The following is a 19,788-nucleotide window of genomic DNA, read 5'->3' as shown; positions in this document are numbered from 1 at the left end:
TAGTACGCGTCGTGTGAAAGGGCCGATGTATCTTAATACTGGGATTCTGCGATCGATAACGTAGCCGCAATGCCCAACGGCGGCCAGCCGCGGCGGAGATGCCGGGTCGGCGAACGGAAGTTGCCGGTAGAAGTATGCGCCGTACACGCCGACTGCAAAAGAAGGACATGTGAGGTCGCGCAATCCTATGTGGTTGCTGGAGGATCCCAGAAACCATAGAGGAGGTAAAGTTTAAAGTTCGGCATCGCTGCTAATGAAAGTTTGCTGACGGTGCCGATTGATCAAGCGGAGTAGGCGAAGAGGGGCGTTGTCTCCACCTGTCCAGGTCATCGGGCAGACCAGGATTAGACCAGTTTCCCCACCGGTGAAGTGCGTCGCGGAAGCGCATCACTGAGGGTCGCTGCACATGGAAACTCGTCGTTGTCAGGCTCGACATGGCACTCCAACTGTCCGCCGTAAGCCCCGAACCGGCCCGTGGGTAGAGCTGCATACATGCCCAAAACCCGCCGGCGGCGAGATGCTCGGTGCTACGCAGTTACCTCTTGCGGCGTCAATGACATCGTTGCTTGGCCCTCGTTCATGTCATGGCAGAAGGGTCGACGCATGCCAGCACAGCAAGCCGACTATCTACAAGTGCATTGCCCACGGCGTTGTGCCTCTTGGTAGGCGCGTGTGCGACGCAAGCGATGAGGCGATGTGATATGGAGCATGGATTTGCTGAGTCGCTGCGGTGCAGACCGATGCAAATATATATGGCGGGCAGCTGCTCATTTGCTGGATAATAAAGCTTGAGCGACATGTGGGTAGTGCCTGACACCGCACGAGGTGGGGGGAGGGAGGGGAATTGTTTCGATGAGTACAGACAGCACTGTAGATTGCATACTCCAATGGCCAGCTACGTCGACCTGATGGGTGGTTTCAGAGGCTCTTGAGCCCTGTCGAAGCTTGGTGGAGAGAGGGCCCCAGGCTGCGGGCAAAATGCTCCGCGGAGCGGGCAAAGTGCTTGTTCGGTATTGGTGGCCGCTGGCAGGCAGAGCGATCGATGCCTAGAAGGGCGACAGCTCCGCCGCGATCCCGCAGCAGACCTCGAGCCGTGGGCACCAAACAGCGACGCAGGCTCGGTTGCAGCCAGAATGCATGCAGCCGTCGTGTGCTACTGCTTCCCCGTGCACAACCTGAGCCCTGAACTGCGAGCTGCTATTCGTCTTGCCCGGCGATTTTCCCAGCGATAAAAGTCCCTCGCCGTACTCAGCCGTAGCATACCTTTGCAGTGCCCTGGTGTTGTCCGCCTTTGTGACCAACGGGCCGCGCTGTCTCTCTTAGCGACGCTTGTGAGTAGTTCGGGGTCGATTCCAGCCCACTGGGAAACCGGGCCATGGTCTGATGCGAAGCCCTCTGCACATACATACATAACTTGCAGCCGCCACCCTTTGTCACGTCGCCATCGCCAGGGCTCGCCGACCAGCTTTGACAAACGGTTAATTCGACCTGTGCGCCTTTCCCTTGTCTCCAGGGCAGTCCTTGGGTGTCGAGTAGATTACAGTTTACCAAACCTTCGGTGTCCCGCAAAGTTCCAGTGGCCAGACTCCAGGGATTTTTAGTTGAGCTGCATGCACGTCTGACGTTCAACGGCGCGACCTCAGCACCGGATCATATATTCCTGGGTCCATTCCAACTTTATTCATAAGTTAGCAGTGCTCCTTTGTAGCTTTGGCATTTCCTGCATACTTTCTGCCCAACCGCCACCATGACGACACCAACCGATACTGGCATGCCGGACAAGGGCAAGAATGTGGAGCGTGGGACTCTGGGCAAATATGTGAAGAGGATGAGCACCGTGTTCAAGAGGGAGAAGTCGAGCAAAAGTGTGCCGACCGTAGCGGCTGAAGCGTCTTCCGCCCCCCAGGCTGGGCAACAACAGCCAGTCGCGAAGGATGCCGCCAAAGAGGACAAAGCGAAACCGGATGTCACACCCGCCACGTGAGTATTCGATATCTAACATTACTCTAGATTCCTATACTGATTCTATAGTCCCATGACTTCTGGCGTATCAGCACCAGCAAGTCCAACCACCAAGGAAATGGATCGCAACGCTATGCAGCAGGAAAGAGCTCGTGCTCTCTTCGCAAAGTACGGCCTTACTCTAGAATCGCACGAGTGGATCGCTGCGCCAGCCCCTAAGCCTACCGTGCAGCGAGTGGAGAAGTCGATCCGTATGCGTGTCCACCGTAGTTGCCATCGATGCGGAACTCTTTACGGCGCTGACAAGGTGTGCTTGCAATGCGAGCACAAGCGATGCAAGAAATGTCCGCGATACCCGAAGAAGAAGACGCCCGAGGAGAAGCAGGCTGAAAAGGAGGGCATGGAACAGCCGAAACGAAAGAGAATGCTCACCATTCGGACGCGAGGCGGAGACGAACTGGTATACCAGCCCGCAAGGCAACGCATCCGACGTACCTGCCACGTATGCGAGAAACTTTTCAACCCCGCAACGGCAAACGTCTGCGATCAATGCCAGCATGTCCGCTGTACGAAATGTCCACGTGAGCCTGCCAAGCTCAATAAGTGGCCCAATGGGTATCCAGGAGATGCTGCTGAGCCTGACAGCGAGACCGAGGTGGAAAAGCAGCTTGACAAGTTTAGACGGACTTGGAGAAAGCCCAGGCAAAGGGTGCGATGGCAGTGCGAGAAGTGCAATGGCCTCTTTCACAACAACTCGCCGCAGTGTCCTGGGTGCGGGCATGAAAGATGCGACAAGTGTACAAGATCACCGTGAGCATATCCATGATAGTACATTCACATGTGCACTGCTAACAATCCTCAGTGTCAGGAAGACTGAAAAGGGAGACCATTTTGATGCTCAAGTTGTCGCGGCTGTAGAAGCCAAGCTGCGAGCCATGGATGTCGATTATGACTCGCCCTCCTCCGCAGCTGAGGCTACGTGAGTGCAGCGGTGAGCGCATTTGAAATCATTCCGTACTACAATCATCACGATCTGGTTGCCCCTTCATTTGAGACACTTTTACTGGGTTCTTACTCTTATGTTGAACTTTGCTCAATGGTAACGATCCCGAATATGCTCAAATCACTGTGACCAAGAACCCTGTCAACCAAGCTAGCTGTCACCTGGAATTCACATGAGGTGGCGTTCTCCAGCGTGTAATGTGGGGTCTTCCATGTGCCAATAGATATATGTCGTGCCTGTGAAACGAGTACGGCGGATGTCAGATGAGCTGTTGGGACTCATAAGGCTGCGATGTTACTTCAAAATGCCGTGCCATGACTGAGTCAAGTTGTGTTACGTGAGAAGTGCGTGGTGGTTAATCAGAAGCAGCATTTGGCCAGTGATGACCCCGACGGTACTAAGACATGTTGCCTGTCTAGTCAGGACTTTGGTACTGTCCTTTACACTGTCTACTCTACAACTTACAAGGAGGTCTCTGCTTACTTAATGGCGTACGGCGTCCAATGAAGTGGGGAAGCGGCACAGACGTCCTTATTCGCGTGCTGAAACGTCACAATCCTCCACTTTGTCCTTCACCTCATCGCGTGGCACTAATCTCAGCAAGGAAACAGGTAGAGAAGGCATGTTTGTGGTTGTCAAAGCTGGGTATTGTTTTCCATTCATTACTTCACTACGGATGGAAGACATCAACGTCACACTGCCCCTTGAGATTGCTGATTTGACGGCATGGTCTCGCATACCACAAGCTTGGTATGTGGTCGTCAGATGAATCCATAGTCGATGCACAATGGCTATATCACTCCACGTACCTTGTCAAGCAATCCCGTCTCGACAACCGCTCCAATTTCCGCAATCTAGCCCATGCTTACTCACCCGTTGGACCCCCACTCCAAGCGTCAAGCTGTGCTTTCTAGCTCGATGCATCCTGGGCAGCACATGGAGGCAGAGTTTGCAAATTAATGTGGCGCTCCGGGTCTGGATCTAAGTGGCCGCTTACTGAAATCCTTGTTCGCTGGTTACTGTTTGGGAGGATTGCTTGGATGGATTGAGTGAGCGATCATCACAAGCAGTAAGCCGTGAGATGCGTATTGTTAGACGCACAGTAAACTATGCAATTGTGCTTGGACAGTATTAGACGGCACAAGAGCGACAGGACAAGAACGGGGCTGTTTTTGGATAGTGGCTTGATCGGAGTTATTGTAGGAACCGAGCATCGAGCTCTCGCATCAGCTGACTAGGTGGTGATGAAGACGACGCGTTCCTCTCGCGTCTGTCGTGTCTGGTAGTCTTTGCTTGTTCGAAAGGGCCAAGAGAGTCGGCGGAGAGGGCACGGATGGAGTCAGGCGCGCCGTGTCTCTTTGGAGCAGAGATGTGCCAAATACGCTGCGGGCTGATGCATGCGTACCTTGGGTGGGCGTGTCGCGTGACGATAGTATTTCCAGTGACGTACGTCTGTGCGGGACATCAAACAGCTCCGCCCCGCCGCTTCATATACAAGGCAGCAGCGCCGCACACAATTGCCCAAAACCAAACCACATCACATCTTCTTCACTCGACCAACCTCGACATCACGCAATACCGCCATCATGATGAATTTGGTCCTCGCGCTGCTCCTCCAGCTGTCTATGTTCATGCTTGCCGAGGCAGCTCCCATGACGGTGCAGTCAGCTAAGCCGTGGCAAGCTGGTACCGGCGGTGGCATCATTGGATTCATCGTCCTTGTTCTCGACATCATTGCCTGGAGTAAGCAGCAACCGCGTCCCTCACGCCGCGCTTGTCGCGCTTCGTTCAAAGCTAACACGTGCTGCAGTCGAAATCTTCAAGTCCAACCGCCCCGTCCCCAACAAGGTGCTTTGGGCACTCGTCGTCTTCCTCTTCCCCGTCGTCGGCATGATCATTTACTACCTCTTCTCCAACCGTCAAGCTCACAACACCTACGAGCCTATTCCCGCATAAGCGACATGACCCATCTACACGTATCGGACACGCTACGCACCCAAGATACACCCATGGGCCCTTGCAAAACGAAAGACATGTTCACATGAGCGCGAACGCATACATGTGATGAGGTGGTGCATGATATATAGGTTTCATTACTGGCATTTGGCGAATCGTGTTCCATATCTCATACCCGCTGATATAATAATCAATTAAGCTGATGAGCATCCACCTGCTTCCCTTCTATCCTTAACCCGTAACTGACAATTGACGTATTAAATCTCACCTATCATCGCCCCTACCCGCCCTGCTGTTCCAGCGCATACCGACTTAGACTTTCCCAAAGATACCTTCCGTGGTGGCCAACTTGGCAGACAATGCGATTAACCCACCCATCAAGCTCACGACACCACTAAAGATGGATACCTCCCTGAAGCCGCCATACCGATCAATAAACGCACCGTTGATAGGAGGACCGATGAGGACAGCAAATGCGGCAACACCCATGCCCATGCCCATGTACGTCCCAAGGCTTCTCGGATCCTTGGTGCACTTGGAGATAGCTGCCGAGCCAGCTGAGATGATGGTGCCCGATATGAAACCGAAGAAGACGGAGTAGACGATGATACCAGCGTTGGTCGTTGGTTCGTTTATGCAGAACACCATGACGCTGGTGCCAACGCCCGCGAAGGCGAACATGTTCATCCCACCAAGCTTGTCCGCCAGTATTCCTGGGATGATACGACCGAATGTCGAAGATCCATTGATCATGGCGAGAAGGTAGGATGCCAGTAACGGACTCATTCCTCGGCTGACAGCATAGACTGGGAGATAGAAGACCGGTATCCACATACCCATCATCATGAAGAACAGTCCTGCAACGAGCAACACGTAGCGCTTAATCCTCCATGCTTCTCCGATGAAGATGGTCGTCTTGCGAGGCGGAACACGCGGCTTGATGATGAAGCAGGCAAACAGCATGAAGGGAAGCATGATGAAAGCGACGATGCGAATGGACCAGCCAAAGGATAGGGAAGAGCTGTTGAGCAGTTTGGACAAGACAATGGGAAAGATGACGCCGCCGACGGAAGACCCAGACGCCACAATTCCAAGAGCAGCCGCGCGTCGCTTGTCGAAGTAATGGCCCATTACTGCAAAGGCAGGGAATTGGAGAAAAGCCACGCTGGTGCCCATGAGGATAGACTGCGCAAGGAAGAATTGGTAGTACTCGCTGCACAAAGAGACCATCATCAATCCAAAGACGTAGGTGAGTGTTGCGGGTCGCATCATCTATTCGGCCAGTCAGTACAATTTCAGTCTCGTGCAACCAAAGAATACGCACCCAAGCTCCGTAACGATCAAACATCGGTCCTCCGATAGCGCCTCCAGCAAACTGGATGAAGCTTGCTAAGCTACCTATCCACGCAATCTGATCCATGCTATGGTCTTTCAGTTGGTGGGTAGAATAGTACTGCTGGAGCACTCCGAAGCAAGAGGTGAAGCCGAGACAGCAGAAGAAGATGCAGAAGCCGCCAAAGGCGTTGAGCCAGGCTGTCAAACCTCCGTCGGGAGCAGGGCCTAGAGCGGCGATTTCGGCATCGGTAGCTGCTTCACTGTTGTCGTGAACTGACTCATGAGATGCCTTTTCGACGTCGTAGGAAGGGACTGAAGGGGAGCTGGTGCCTGATGCGGCGTCTGGAATTGTGGATCGTGCAGACATTGTGAGCTTGTATCCGAAGATCGTGCGATGAAGTTGTTTTGATCAATGTGTCTGAAAGCGAAGTTAATTGGAATTACACTGTCCATTTCGACGAGGTATATATACAACTCAGACTTCTGTTATATCGTCATAGCAAGGAGGTTTTCGGGGTCGGTATTCATTCCAGTCGGAGATAAGGACGCGTGCTTATTGGTCCACTTCACCGAAAAGTGCAGCCATATCCGACTTTTAGATCAAGTCACCGACATTTATTCCCGCTCCGCCTACTCTTATACAGAGCTTCACCACATTGACCCACAATCTTGAATCCCGTTTATCGAACGAACAGGCATCATCGAGAATGACCGACTTCAGTCGCAGACGCAAGAGACTCGCTATGTGAGTTAACTTGGTAGCCCCGCCACTATAACCGAAGCTGACATATCCAGCTCTTGCACATTGTGCCGTAGAAGAAAGATACGCTGCAATCGAGAGATGCCATGCAATAATTGTTTGAGAAGCAAGACCGGGTCTTGTGTTTACGAGAGTGAAGTATCAGACAAGAGGCCAGCCCCAGTACATGTTACACCCATACAACCACACAACAGTAACTCAACGTTCATGGGCGCATCGAGTATGCTTTCAATTCCGTCGACCACAACGCCTGGTGTAGTTAGTAGCCAATCCTCGTTCGAGATGGACGCTATGAGGGCACGCATTGCCGAATTGGAAGACAAGTTGTCGCGAACGGGAAGCACTACTAGCTCTGTCTTCTCGCCGTCAGCTTCCACTCCAACGTCAACTCATACCGTGCATACTGTCAGCAGTTTTGCCTGTACAGTCGACGTCATCCAGGATACTCGAATGCCTGGTGGTGCCGCTATCTCTCGAGGCATTGCGCATAAGAATCGGGTTTTTGGTCAGAGCCACTGGATGAACGGGTTTGTAATGTACCGCGATATCATCGAGATGATGGAGCCTCACCTCCGCATGAGATCATCCAACCTAGTTCCCAGCATGCAACGAGTTAAGTCGCTGGCCCGGATGGTCAAGTCCCACCGCTCTCCAACTTGGCCTACGCCTCCAACGCGGGACTTGCCCCCAAGACACGTCTGCGACGATCTAGTTGCTGGCTACCTCCGCACTATCGAGACAATGTATCGCGTGCTACACGTCCCAAGCTTCAAGCGCACGTACGAACACATGTGGACAAGCGACCCAGAGCCTAACATGGCATTCATAATGATGCTCAAATTGGTCTTGGCTATTGGTGCAATGATATACGATGACAACGTATTCATGCGAGCCGAAGCAGTGCGATGGGTTTTCGAGGCTCAGACTTGGCTCTCATCGCCCTTCTTCAAATCGCAACTTGGTGTTCAATATCTCCAGATCAGCATCCTTCTTCTCCTTGCACGAGAGCTTGTCGATGTAGGCTCTGAGCTTGTATGGATATCTGCAGGAGCGGTCTTTCGAGCAGCAGTATACATTGGTCTACACAAAGATCCGTCACAACTGCCGAGAACAACGGTCCTTGAAGCCGAGATGCGCCGCCGGATATGGAACACGATTCTCGAGCTGTCGCTTCAAATGAGCATGGAGTCAGGTGGACCGCCGTTCTTCTCATCGGACGACTACAACACAGCGCCACCAGGCAACTTTGATGATGAGCAACTTCTAGACTTAGAGCCCTTCGCAAAAGCAGACGATGTGTATACGCACACATCGATCTCCATAGCTTTACGGAAAACCCTCCCAGCTCGCCTTGCGGTACTCAAATTTCTCAACGATATCAAATCGACTGGAACGTATGGGGAGACGCTTCGCATCGACTCAGACCTGAGAACAGCACATAAGCTCCTGCGTCGCACCATTCAAACATACACTACCTCTACCACCTCGTGCCCGTCGCAATTTTCATTGCAAGCTGTCGAATTCATTATGCAGCGCTATATTACCTGTCTACATGTTCCATTCTTCGCTTCCGCACTCCAAGATCCGGTGTACGCCTATTCGAGGAAAGCTACCGTCGACTCGTCGCTCAAGATCTGGGGCATGGCGTGTCCAGCTTCAGGTGAAAACTCGTATACTTCAAGTGAGACAGACCTAGCGCGCATGTGTCGATGCACAGCGGGTTTTTTCCGAATGTACACCTTCCATGGAGCAACGTTCTTGGCCAATGAAGTAAGAATACGGACACAGGAAGACGAGGACGACCTACATGTGTCACCGCTACCTCTACGAAACATTGTTGGAGATGCTGCGGATTGGTATCTCCGATGCATACAAGCTGGAGAGACAGGTATCAAGGGCTACCTTCTTTTGCGCCTTCTTGGCGTTTGGATTGACGCGACAAAACATAACATGAGCCAGTCGGATTTGTCTGCACTATTGGTAGAAGCGTCAGAACAAGCTGCCGAGGTTTGTATACCGATCTTGGAGGCACTGGCTGGCGGTCAAGAGCCGTCTTCTGGTACCGTTGGTTTTGGTGGAATTGCTATGGAAGATTTCAACTTTCAATTATCCCCCGAGTTCACGGAGGACTGGGATATGCTCATGTCAGGCACTTTCAATATGAACGATATAGGGAGTTTCGACGCGTTCTTGTCGTGATGGTGGGGCTCGAGATAAGATCATGAAGATACTCGGCGGGGACGGGCGTTTGTCGTATACAGAGACTTGAAGAGGCAGACATGCTCTGATCAAGGTGCTGTCGTTTCGCACGTTGACAGCGGCTGTCACATAATCGACAGAAGAGGCTAAAAGAGGAGAGTTCGGGGCTTTCGTTAGACGCCTAATGCATGAAATGCCCCGTGCGCGGATGACGATCTTCCCGCGCTAGAATCGCTCCCCAATCATCCCATCACCACGCCGCACTTCTTTCTACCGCCACATCTTCGATCATGACTTACTGAATCTATTGCAGCGACGCCTCAGAGTTCCTCTATTAATTACTGGTGCTTACACTTATGATGACATTTCGGCGCGATCCGTCAATACTCCACGAGGCACCCTAGCGCCTACTAGGGGCGCTTAAGAGCCTCCATGTAACCTGATACACCATGAGCCTCATAACCACCCCTTATCCGGCAATCCACGTCGCAGTGCAGTATGAATGACAGCCATCATCGTTCTTGGGGCCTCATATATCACGTCGAAGTGGCCTGATTTTTTTGTTCCCTTGTCGCCTTTTTTCTCCATCCCGAACTTCTGGTATACCTCAGGCAGTGGAACCAAACCTCACCAGCAACGAACTTTCTTTTCTTTTCGTTCGTCTATACATTCATTTCTTGAGGCGTGCCGGTCACCAAAATATTTTTCTAATAATATCTTACTTTTTCTCGTCCCTCTCTCCATCAATCCATTCCTCAGGACGAACCCAAAAAACCTCGACGACATCATGCATTCCTCACTCCTTACAAACATATTCATCGCCCTCTCGGTCTTTCATCTGGTAGCCGCTGGCCCAAACCCTGTTCCTGTTCTCCCCGGCGGCCTCCTCAACACCAAACTCGAAGTCCGCCAAGTCTCCGCCACACCTTCGCAAGCTGATTTGTGTCTCGATTATGAACGCACAGCCAACATGTCGACCGTCGGTGCCAACGGTTCTTACCGTACTGTCGTCATGCAAAAAGCCAACGTCGGTACCCTGACCAGCGCGCGCATGATGGATGCTGCCATCGCGAAGCTACCTGCCCTCACGGCCGATGCAGATCTGAACTCCAGGTGTGGAAACTGGACGGAGATTGCGCTAGTGGAGGCGGAGAAGAACTTCACTCAGGGCATCGTGGCACAATTTACGACCGAGGGGCTGCCTGTCGGCATCTTGGCTGGACCAGAAGTTTTAGTCATCGTGGGTGTTATTGCTACTCTTTTCTCAATCGTGTGGGTATTCCCCGGTTAATTCTCAACAAAGAAGTCGTAGCAGAATATTGGGGGGTTGGAATAAGTAGAGAAGAAGATGGTGGAAGGTGCATCTGCTTGTGTGTTCATAAAATCGCACAAGACTAGAGTCAATTATACCCAAGTTTCCATGCTCCAATGAACTATCAGGCTGGTATTAATGTGTCAAGTTCGTCTGACGCGTGGTGCAAGTGGTGACAACATATCGAAAGCATTGAATAGATACAATGCAAGTATATTCAAGAAATAAATGTATGTACAAAACCAAACGCGCAACTACTTCACCTCTCTTCACTCAGACTAGTGAGCTTGTAATACCAAGATTCGTCGTTGCTCAGAAGGTGACAACACCGACACCAGCGCTCTTCTGCACGATAGCGCAAACACTGGCCGCAGGGTCAACAGTGTACTTGTAGCTGGGTGCGAAAGAACCCTTCTGAGTGATCTGAGTAGGGCTGTTGGTGAAGATGTTATCCTTCTCGACGGCAAAACCTTCCTCATCAGAGTCCAAGTTGGTTACAACAGCCTTGTCAACACCGGTGAAGGAATTGGCCTCAACGAGGACTTGAGCGCCCATGCGCGAGTTGACGCCGGAGATACCACCCTCATAGCAGGAGCTGTAGATGTGTCCGGTGCCGAAACGAATCGAAGGCAGACGCGAGTTGACACCAACGAAGGAGTTGTGGTGGTAGGTGACGTGAAGCTTGCCCTTGTCCTTGGAGGCATTGTTGTCAGAGTGGCCTACGAGAGAGCCCTTCCACTTGTGGGTGTTAGCATTGACTATGTTATGAGCTGATAGCATGGTGCAGACTTACGTGGTCGTGGAACTTGTTCCAGGAGAAGGTAAGCATATCGGCTCCAGATTTGGCGTCAAGCAGGCCATCGTATGTGTCCTTGTCGCCGGTAATACCAACACTGGAAAAGTCATTGTGGTCAACCCATACGTTGGTCGAGCCCTCAATATCGATGAGGTCTTTGCCTTTAGGAGCGCGGTACAACTTGAGGTTCCGGATGATGATGTTGGAGGTCTTGAAGACTTGGAGACCAGAGTCTGTAAGACCAGCATCCTTGCCAACACCGAGGATAGAGGTGCCAGCGGTACCGACGCGGATGACGCCGCAGCCAGTGAGCATGCCCTTGACCTTGATCACTCCGCCAGCCTTGGCCGCAGCAGTCAACTCAGCGCAGGAGGTGACAGTGGTGCCTGCACCGCTTCCTCCTCCAGTGGTGCCTGCGGCGAATCCGACAAGCTCGTCAACGGCTGCAGCGCGTCTCTCCATAGGTGCGCCATAAGCAGTTGAGGCAGCGGTCATAGCCGCGGTGGCAATCTCGAAAAAACGCATCCTGGTGTAGTTGTGAGGTTGGCAAAATGAGAGGCGGAAGAGAACGTATTGGTTTCAGAGAATGTAAAAGAATGAACAGAGATCGACTCCGAAGTGATGAAGGAAGGTGATGGATGGCGAGATAGGTAGTGGTGTTGAAGATGTCTTTATACTGGAAGATCGAGGCTGGAGGATCTAGGCTGCTGGGATCTGTACAGGCTTCATGATCGCCAACTTGGCCGCCCTTAATACTACGAGTCGGGGAACTAACTCGAGAATGTACGATGTGGAGTTTCTCCGCGAATATATGACTTTTGTCTTGGCTTTCAAGAGACTTCAAGCAGGAGTTCGTGTTCCACCAAAGGTATTAGTGTATAGCGGTCTCGTGAGCTGATACGTGATATAGAGGCTTGACAGCAGGATGTGCATGGTAAACCTGGGGTGCATACCTGGGGAAACCTCAAAAGCCGACGGCTTTCGATTGTTGCATTAGCGCTGAGGGATTCCGAGAACCTCTAGGTACAAATCGAAATAGGAAGTACAAAATAGGAGCGGGCGCCACTGTTTGACATTGTTGCGCAGAATGCTTGGCTGTCAGTGTGGAGAAAGACCACCAATGGGATGAATTTGTGGGTCCAGAGATCGCCATCCATGCCAAAGTGGAAGTTACAGTGACAGCACTCGGTAACTCAAGCCCACGTCGATGAATGGGTGGAAAAATATCTAGGTTTCAATATACTAACTAGGACGATAGCGAAGTAGTTTGAGCGTTGGCTGGAGTGGAGACAAGGAGGGACGGCCCTATCGGACATAACTAGCCTGCGACTAGCCTCACGAAGACAGCTGTCAGAACACGAAAGTTCTCCTAGCAAGCCAGCGACGTGATTCCTGAGTATCTCGATATAATGAGCTGGACGGGACAGACGCGCAATCAACTACACCGTGCTCCAAACAAGGCTCAAGTGAAGAACATATCCAGTGTTCTTATACGCGCTAGACATCGAGTCAAGATGGTGGAGGCGTTCGAAAGCCCAAGAACGCCAAGATGAGATCTGACTTGTGTCGAAACACCAATTTCTAGGCGCATGTTGTTCCGACTCTAATTCGGCGGTATGTGCTCCGAAGAAATGTCTTGACGCTAACTCATTCAGCGCATGAACGCCGGATATACTAAGGGCTCTTCGTTTGTACATCTGCTCGGAAACACAATCAATAAGTTTTTGCGCTGTTCTCGGTGTAATTGATAGATCTCGTCCGCTTTCGCCTGCTGAGCAGAGTTTTCATCGTCGCCTTGAACAATATGCACCCAGGGCTTGAGAGGTGGGCCGACGATGCTTCGAGCCAGTACCGCCTCCTTGCAATGACGCGGGGTGTGTACGTCGACACAAACGGTATTCGCAATGATTCCCTGGATCTTTAGGCCATTGCCAATTCTCCTCGTCTGTCTGTTTGCGTAAGATCCTGTAGATGTTTTCATGGTTTCCCTATCACAGGAAATATCATCGGGCACATATTCACCGCGCCTTTAGCTCACACTCATTTCCGCCCCTTCGCGATGGTCGTTTGTCCTGCGCTTCGGCGTGCAATTTTAAATATGTTCCATCTGAGCTATTTTAATGAAGTTTCTGGGTTTCTACGAATCGTCAGTCTCAACTAAGCAATACTGCAGCCAGATCATTCACGTGATTAAGTCGATAGATACATTCTGGGTAATGCTCTCGGCACGTCATCTGCGTTCACCAGTCTGAATGTCCGTTAGGTTCCTCGTGGCTCCAGAGCGGCCACGACCGGTAACATCAGTAGATGTATCCAGATATCATCAATATGCTTTCTTTGCAACAAAACTTTTACCTTTTAGCATGCGCTAGCTGAATCACGAGTCGGAGGAGAGCTAACCGCTGTTTGGACATCAACGATCCTTGAATTCAATGGAAGCATGTTGAAGGAGCTGCCAACTCAAACAACAAGCAACTCTTTCTACTACTGCACAGCTTGACGATGCTGGTGTCTGAAGTCCTCGTATGCAACAACCTAAACCACCTTTGGCAAGGCAACCAGAAGCTGAATTTAGCGGGTACGTTCGTGTGCGATTGTATATGTCCGCGTCTCAAGAGTAAGCCATCGGACCCATGTTTGCGCAAGCTGGCGGCTGTGAATAACGAGCTAAAGCGTCATCAAGTCGAGACGGGAAGCCACTAACGGGTGTTGCAGCCGAAGAAAGCATCATGCTAGGATGGTAGGCGATTGTGTAAACAAAGCTCGGGAGGCTAAAGAGTCGAATTGTGGCGGTGCAAATATCGTTTCGTATACACAAGCTACAGCTTAGACAGCTTCCCAATGCTTGTGTACGAGATACGCATGTAGTTTCTCCCAATCTTCTCTGTTCATGTTCTATTCCAATCTCGGGCCGTTTAGTGACCCATTATAAGCGCTAAAGCTATCGATCAGGCTAGATTCGCGGGAAGATCCGTGGATCACGCTAGCCGGAACTACGTATATCGTATTGGCGTATCCCAACCGTAAGGCCGTGGTGATTAAGGTAATAAAGGTCGCCAACTGCTGCCACAGCTGACTGAGCCACAAACACCATCCTAAATCTTTCAAAATCTCTCATGATGAGACCTCGACCAGATAGTACCCAAGCACCAATACCAGTGGAGTTTGAACAAGGCAATGGCGTACGTCGTATGCGAGCGCGACCAGATAGTACCCAAGCACCGATGCCTGTGGAATACGAACACGACTATGAAGTACACCACACGGATGCACCACCACCATATACTGCGGAAGAGCTGACCGGCTCAATACCACAGCCAGGGGACACCGGTGTAACCAGTACGTTTACAGATTCTCACTGCCCACAGTCGTGCGCAGGTGCTGATATTATGCAGACGATGGTCGCATCGACATTGACCTCAACTCACGACTCACCAAGACACTCGTCAAACTCGTGCCGAAGCATGAAAAGGAAGAACCAGAACTCAGTCGCCGATATACCATCAACAGGTTATGGAGCATTCGTTTAAACGTTGTCATCCAAGTTGTTGGAAGTCGAGGCGATGTGCAACCATTCATTGCTCTAGGTCAAGAGTTGCAAAGATACGGACACCGCGTGCGAATAGCGACACATAACACATTCGAAAGCTTTGTGCACGAGTCAAACCTAGAATTTTATCCCATCGGTGGAGATCCGAAAGAGCTCAGTAAGTCAATGAAGTTGCATGCTGCAAATTTTCTGGTTCACCCTATTAACATGTAGCAGTGGCATACATGGTGAAGAATCCGGGTCTGATCCCTTCAATGAAGAGTCTGCGAGAAGGCGACATCCAGAAGAAAAGAGACATGATCACAGAAATGCTCTACGGCTGCTGGCACTCATGTATCGAGCCGGATCTGAAGACTGGGCAGCCGTTCGTGGCAGAAGCAATCATCGCTAATCCGCCTAGTTTCGCGCATGTACATTGTGCTCAGGCGCTGGGTATTCCACTTCATCTTATGTTTACTATGCCCTGGAGCAGTACGCGAGCCTTTCCGCATCCGCTGGCAAACTTCAAAGGTGGCGAAATCTCAACCGCGCTGATAAATTACGCGTCTTACGGCGTAGTTGAATTCCTAACATGGCAAGGTCTTGGCGACGTCATCAATCGGTTTCGCCATTCTCTGGACCTGGAAAATGTTCCTGTATCGGTTGGGCCTGTGCTCGCTTCCACGCTCAAAGTGCCCTTCACATATTGCTGGTCTCCGGCATTGGTTCCAAAACCAGCGGATTGGGCAGCGCATATCGATGTCTGTGGTTTCTTCTTTCGTGAGCCAACGCCGTACACGCCGCCTGCGGAAATTGATCATTTTCTACGCAGTGGACTTCCGCCGGTATATATAGGCTTCGGAAGTATCGTCCTGGACGATCCAGCGAAGATGACGTCAAGCATCCTAGAAACTGTACGCGCCCTAGGTATCCGAGCGATCATCTCGAGAGGATGGAGCAACCTGGGTGCCGACTTGCCAAATGACAACAAAGACGTCCTGTTCATCGGTGACTGTCCTCATGAATGGTTATTCCAGCACGTTGCAGCGGTCGTTCATCACGGCGGAGCAGGTACTGCTGCCTGTGGGCTACGCAATGCGTGTCCTACTGTTATCGTACCCTTCTTTGGAGATCAACCATTCTGGGGAGAGATGATAGCAGCAGCGGGAGCAGGTCCGATGCCTATTCCCCACAAACTCCTGACGGCCGAGAACCTTACACCAGCCATCCACTTCTGCCTCACGCGCGAAGCGAAGCAAGCAGCACGTGCTCTATCTTCGCAGATGGCGAGCGAACGTGGTGTCGAAGCTGCTGCGCAATCTTTCCATGCAAACCTGCCTCTCGAAACAATGCGATGTGCTCTTTTACCCACGGAGGTGGCTTCCTGGAAAACAAAGAAGGGGTCCATCCTCCTCTCCAAACTGGCTGCGCAAGTATTGATCGAGAACGGTGTGATTGTTTCCTCAGATCTTGAGAACCACGAAACGGACCCATTTATCATCACTAATCAACGTTGGGACCCTGTGACAAGCACGACTTCTGCGTGTGTCGGTATCGTCGGAGATATGGGTATGGCAGCGAAGGGCATGGTCGTGGATCCCTTCACCGAGCCGAAACACTCTGTCACCTCTTCAGCCGCCTCGACGCAGTCAGACAAGTCAAACGGTACGGCTGCTGCAGGTCGCGTGGCTGGTGGGGTCGCCAAAGGCTTTGGCAGATTCGTCGGTGCGTTCTACAAAGGCGTCATCGTTGATCTTCCCCTCGCCACCACGGAAGGCTTCCGCAACGTACCGAGACTGTATGGAGAAGAGGTCAAAGACCATGGAGAGGTTACTGGTGCTCTTTCCGGTTTCCAGGTGGGCGGAAAGAACTTCGTTCACGGTATAGCAGATGGTTTCTCGGATCCCTTCCGTCAGACGTACGAGGGCGGCAAAAAGGAGGGTGTGATCGGGTACGCCAAAGGATTTGGTAAGGGAATGGCCGGCCTCGTTACGAAGACGAGCGCAGCCGCTGTAGGGATAGTGGCGTACCCAGGTGACGGCATCGTCAAGAGTATGAAGTATCTGGCGAAGAGCGGAACAAGGAAACGTATCAGGGCGGCGAAATTGGTCGAAACCGAATGGATCGGCAGAAAATTCGAGGCTGACCTGAACGCCATGGAGCTCATGCGGGAATTCGAAAGACTAAGAAAGGGCAAGGAGAAGGTGAGGACGTGAAGATGTGACGGCCACGGCGCGTGAGCCAAGGCAATGTTTGATGTGCAGTGCAAAGTAGACATGGAGTTTGGACAGATACCCTTTTTGAACGATCATTGTTAGATTTCCAACAAGGCCGACCTGCATCTTCCCAGGTATGTGATGTATGTGCTCTGACCTCACTCTTGTCCGTACAAGAGAGCCGTAAAGGTCGTGAGGGAAGGGCACTGTGTCGTGTGGAAGACGATAGCTGAAACAAGAGCAACAATGAGGATCATTTAGGTAATTGTTCTTGTATGCCTCAATTACCCACGACTGGTTGTACAGAAAAGGAGTGTGCTGTTTGTTAGAGGTGTGGGGCTGCAGGTGACACGAGATGTAGGCCCGCCCAATTTCCGTGACTGCGAATTCCGCCCCAACGGAATTCAGGCGAAATCCGCACCCAGCGCATCCCGCCGTGTTACAAGCTCGCGCACCAACACCGCCATAATGTTGAGGTTCCTCGTATCTAGTCCGCGTACGTGTACCATGATCCGGAATCAATAATGGAAGCCGGTTTGTTGCGCAGTACTCCTGCTCGGTATGGCAGAGCGTGTAGCAATTGTGTGAAAGCGAAATGCCGATGCATGATACGCGGCGACGGAAGTTCCATCTGCGACAGGTGCGTCATTAATCCTATTCCATCAACCATCCCACGCCAAATCGACTGTCGCATGGCGTGTAGAGGCATCTGCGCATTGTGTATGACAGGTGAGGATGGACATAGTGCGGGAGTCCTCGCTGTTGTACACTTCGCCACCTGTGTGACTATGATGCAGGACATGCGACACATTCTTGAGACATCTGAGCTAAATTGAGAACAACAGATGCCATCGACTGGGGAAAGAATGTAAATCCACATCCCCAGCGCGTAGGAAGACATCGAAACCAACCACAGTCCCAAAGAGGTCGAAATTGGAGGATAAGCTTGATGAAGTTGTCTCGCTTCTTCGTACACAGCATGCAGCGCCTGTGTCAATGTCGCCCAATGATCAACTCGTACTCACGCCGGAGTCCTCAGTTTTTATTCAAGGACTATCATATAACCCCGACAATGACGACCGCCTGACTCCCGAGCAATTAGTCGACTTTCGGACGACTTACCTGCATCTCTTTCCCTTCGTGTATCTATCGGAGAACCTCACCACAGACGATCTTCACGTCAGATATCCACTGCTCTGTCGTGCTATCCGCACCGTGCTCACGAAGGCGGTCACTCATCAAAGCCGGCTGAGTAAGCAGTTGCGAGAACAGCTGGCTTCCAGGATCATAGTGCAAGGAGAAAGAAGTATTGATGTGCTGTTGAGTCTGATCATGTGTATTGCTTGGTGAGAAAACTGTAACGTATAGCCTTCTCGTGATTAACCAAATCTAGGTCACCGTACTTTACCCACGGTAAGCAATTTCTGGGCTCCATGTGCAATCTTGCGAAGACGGTGGTGAGCGATCTTCGTCTTGACAAGCCTGCGCAACCGACGGGATGTCCAAGTCTAGGTCCTCATGTGGATAATAAGGAAGTTCGGACAAATGAAGGCAGTAGAGCGTTGCTAGCTGTCTTCATACTATGCGCGAAGTGAGTTTCTGATAGACCTCGGCTTGGCTCAACTGATCGAGGAAGTGTTTCAATAATCTTCGAATACGACCTAATGCTCTGGTCACCGCAGATGGAAGACGCATGCGATTGTTTGAGCAAAGGCCGAGAATCTCGAGAAGACGGCATATTGGCTGCCAGTGCGCGTCTGGCGAAGATTGCGATCAGTGCTGCCGAGATATCTCGAAGAGCTTTGGGTGATCCCAGTACAGCAAGATATGCTATGATAGCTATTGATCCTCTTACCCTGGCGCTTAGCAATTTCCAGAGATCGCTCGCACCTGAATGTCTACAACACTGTAAGATCGTTATGCCATCACCTCTTCAAACACTTAATTATATCTAGGGCTCATCACCGGGCTCACCCAAACAGCCCAGGTTGCCATTTATGAACTCGCGCTCTTGAGATCGTCCACAACTGAGATGGCAGCGTCGCAACTCGCCTTCGACTCCAAGCGCATCGGATACCTTATGGAACTCTTACAGACATGTAAAGCCTGTCGAGACCACGCCTTGGCTGGCGACACTATGAGTTTGACAGCTCCATCGATGCTCATATGGTCTTATTGTTGCAAGATCTTATTCCGACTCTCTAGCATCAAAGGAGTAGCTGGCTGGGATCCAACAATTGTCCAATCAACTGTCGACATAGTGCAGTGCCTAGAGCAGCTTGCGGAGATAGCTGAGCGGGCTAATTCCGAATACAAGGCTCAAACAGGCGAAGAAAGTTTGTTTGCTGCGGCCGCAGAGACACTGAGAGTTAAGGCGCCAAACTGGAAACTCCCTACAAGAGAGCATGATAACATCATGAATAGCGCAGCGGACGGCTGGAACAACGGGTTGATTGGAGATATAGGGATGATGGACTTTTCGAGCGACTTTTGGATGCCTAGTGCTTTCAATTTTTGACTTACGCGAAAGTGCCACGGCCATACCTACATGGTCACGCTATTAGGGAGCCGTGCAGATCGTAAAAATACAAGACTAGACTTTCATCGATGCACCTACGTACGTATGATTCATAGGAAACAAAGCCTTATCGTAAGTGGAGGAACATCTCCATAGCATGTTGTGGCTAATCTATCGTCCTGAGTGCACCGGCGTTCGATCT

The 19,788-nt window shown here is 51.3% G+C and overlaps 9 protein-coding genes across 9 annotated transcripts; 6 read left to right on the top strand and 3 right to left on the bottom strand.

The window, feature by feature from the left end:
• Positions 1 to 250: 250 nt before the first annotated feature.
• Positions 251 to 436, bottom strand: GT037_002289 (uncharacterized protein; the record flags this gene model as incomplete). Its single annotated transcript, XM_038927336.1, has 1 exon — positions 251 to 436. One exon carries the CDS (start codon positions 434 to 436, stop codon positions 251 to 253), a length of 186 nt encoding a protein of 61 aa, XP_038790628.1.
• Positions 437 to 1,747: 1,311 nt separating this feature from the next.
• GT037_002288 (uncharacterized protein) lies at positions 1,748 to 2,945 on the top strand (the record flags this gene model as incomplete). Its single annotated transcript, XM_038927335.1, has 3 exons — positions 1,748 to 1,980; positions 2,032 to 2,772; positions 2,825 to 2,945. The coding sequence occupies 3 exons, from the start codon at positions 1,748 to 1,750 to the stop codon at positions 2,943 to 2,945; spliced, it is 1,095 nt and encodes a 364-aa protein (XP_038790627.1).
• Positions 2,946 to 4,464: 1,519 nt separating this feature from the next.
• Positions 4,465 to 4,921, top strand: GT037_002287 (uncharacterized protein; the record flags this gene model as incomplete). The annotated part of the gene is made up of 2 exons (XM_038927334.1): positions 4,465 to 4,708; positions 4,776 to 4,921. Coding segments are annotated over 2 exons (390 nt in total), but the record flags the coding sequence as incomplete, so codon positions are not given.
• A 312-nt stretch (positions 4,922 to 5,233) lies between these two features.
• On the bottom strand, positions 5,234 to 6,623 carry GT037_002286 (mfs general substrate transporter; the record flags this gene model as incomplete). The annotated part of the gene is made up of 2 exons (XM_038927333.1): positions 5,234 to 6,193; positions 6,246 to 6,623. 2 exons carry the CDS (start codon positions 6,621 to 6,623, stop codon positions 5,234 to 5,236), a joined length of 1,338 nt encoding a protein of 445 aa, XP_038790625.1.
• A 340-nt stretch (positions 6,624 to 6,963) lies between these two features.
• On the top strand, positions 6,964 to 9,215 carry GT037_002285 (uncharacterized protein; the record flags this gene model as incomplete). The annotated part of the gene is made up of 2 exons (XM_038927332.1): positions 6,964 to 7,001; positions 7,211 to 9,215. The coding sequence occupies 2 exons, from the start codon at positions 6,964 to 6,966 to the stop codon at positions 9,213 to 9,215; spliced, it is 2,043 nt and encodes a 680-aa protein (XP_038790624.1).
• A 787-nt stretch (positions 9,216 to 10,002) lies between these two features.
• On the top strand, positions 10,003 to 10,506 carry GT037_002284 (uncharacterized protein; the record flags this gene model as incomplete). Its single annotated transcript, XM_038927331.1, has 1 exon — positions 10,003 to 10,506. The coding sequence occupies one exon, from the start codon at positions 10,003 to 10,005 to the stop codon at positions 10,504 to 10,506; it is 504 nt and encodes a 167-aa protein (XP_038790623.1).
• A 333-nt stretch (positions 10,507 to 10,839) lies between these two features.
• Positions 10,840 to 11,848, bottom strand: GT037_002283 (polysaccharide lyase family 1 protein; the record flags this gene model as incomplete). The annotated part of the gene is made up of 2 exons (XM_038927330.1): positions 10,840 to 11,265; positions 11,321 to 11,848. 2 exons carry the CDS (start codon positions 11,846 to 11,848, stop codon positions 10,840 to 10,842), a joined length of 954 nt encoding a protein of 317 aa, XP_038790622.1.
• Positions 11,849 to 14,442: 2,594 nt separating this feature from the next.
• Positions 14,443 to 17,068, top strand: GT037_002282 (glycosyltransferase family 1 protein; the record flags this gene model as incomplete). The annotated part of the gene is made up of 3 exons (XM_038927329.1): positions 14,443 to 14,662; positions 14,719 to 15,030; positions 15,090 to 17,068. 3 exons carry the CDS (start codon positions 14,443 to 14,445, stop codon positions 17,066 to 17,068), a joined length of 2,511 nt encoding a protein of 836 aa, XP_038790621.1.
• Positions 17,069 to 17,914: 846 nt separating this feature from the next.
• GT037_002281 (uncharacterized protein) lies at positions 17,915 to 19,586 on the top strand (the record flags this gene model as incomplete). The annotated part of the gene is made up of 4 exons (XM_038927328.1): positions 17,915 to 18,414; positions 18,462 to 18,659; positions 18,705 to 18,976; positions 19,024 to 19,586. Coding segments are annotated over 4 exons (1,533 nt in total), but the record flags the coding sequence as incomplete, so codon positions are not given.
• Positions 19,587 to 19,788: the final 202 nt, after the last annotated feature.

Source organism: Alternaria burnsii (genome assembly GCF_013036055.1).
Source record: "Alternaria burnsii strain CBS107.38 chromosome Unknown 750, whole genome shotgun sequence".
Classification (NCBI taxonomy): domain Eukaryota; kingdom Fungi; phylum Ascomycota; class Dothideomycetes; order Pleosporales; family Pleosporaceae; genus Alternaria; species Alternaria burnsii.
The sequence above is the reverse complement of the archived record's forward strand: the minus strand, read 5'-3'. Positions and strand labels throughout refer to the sequence as shown.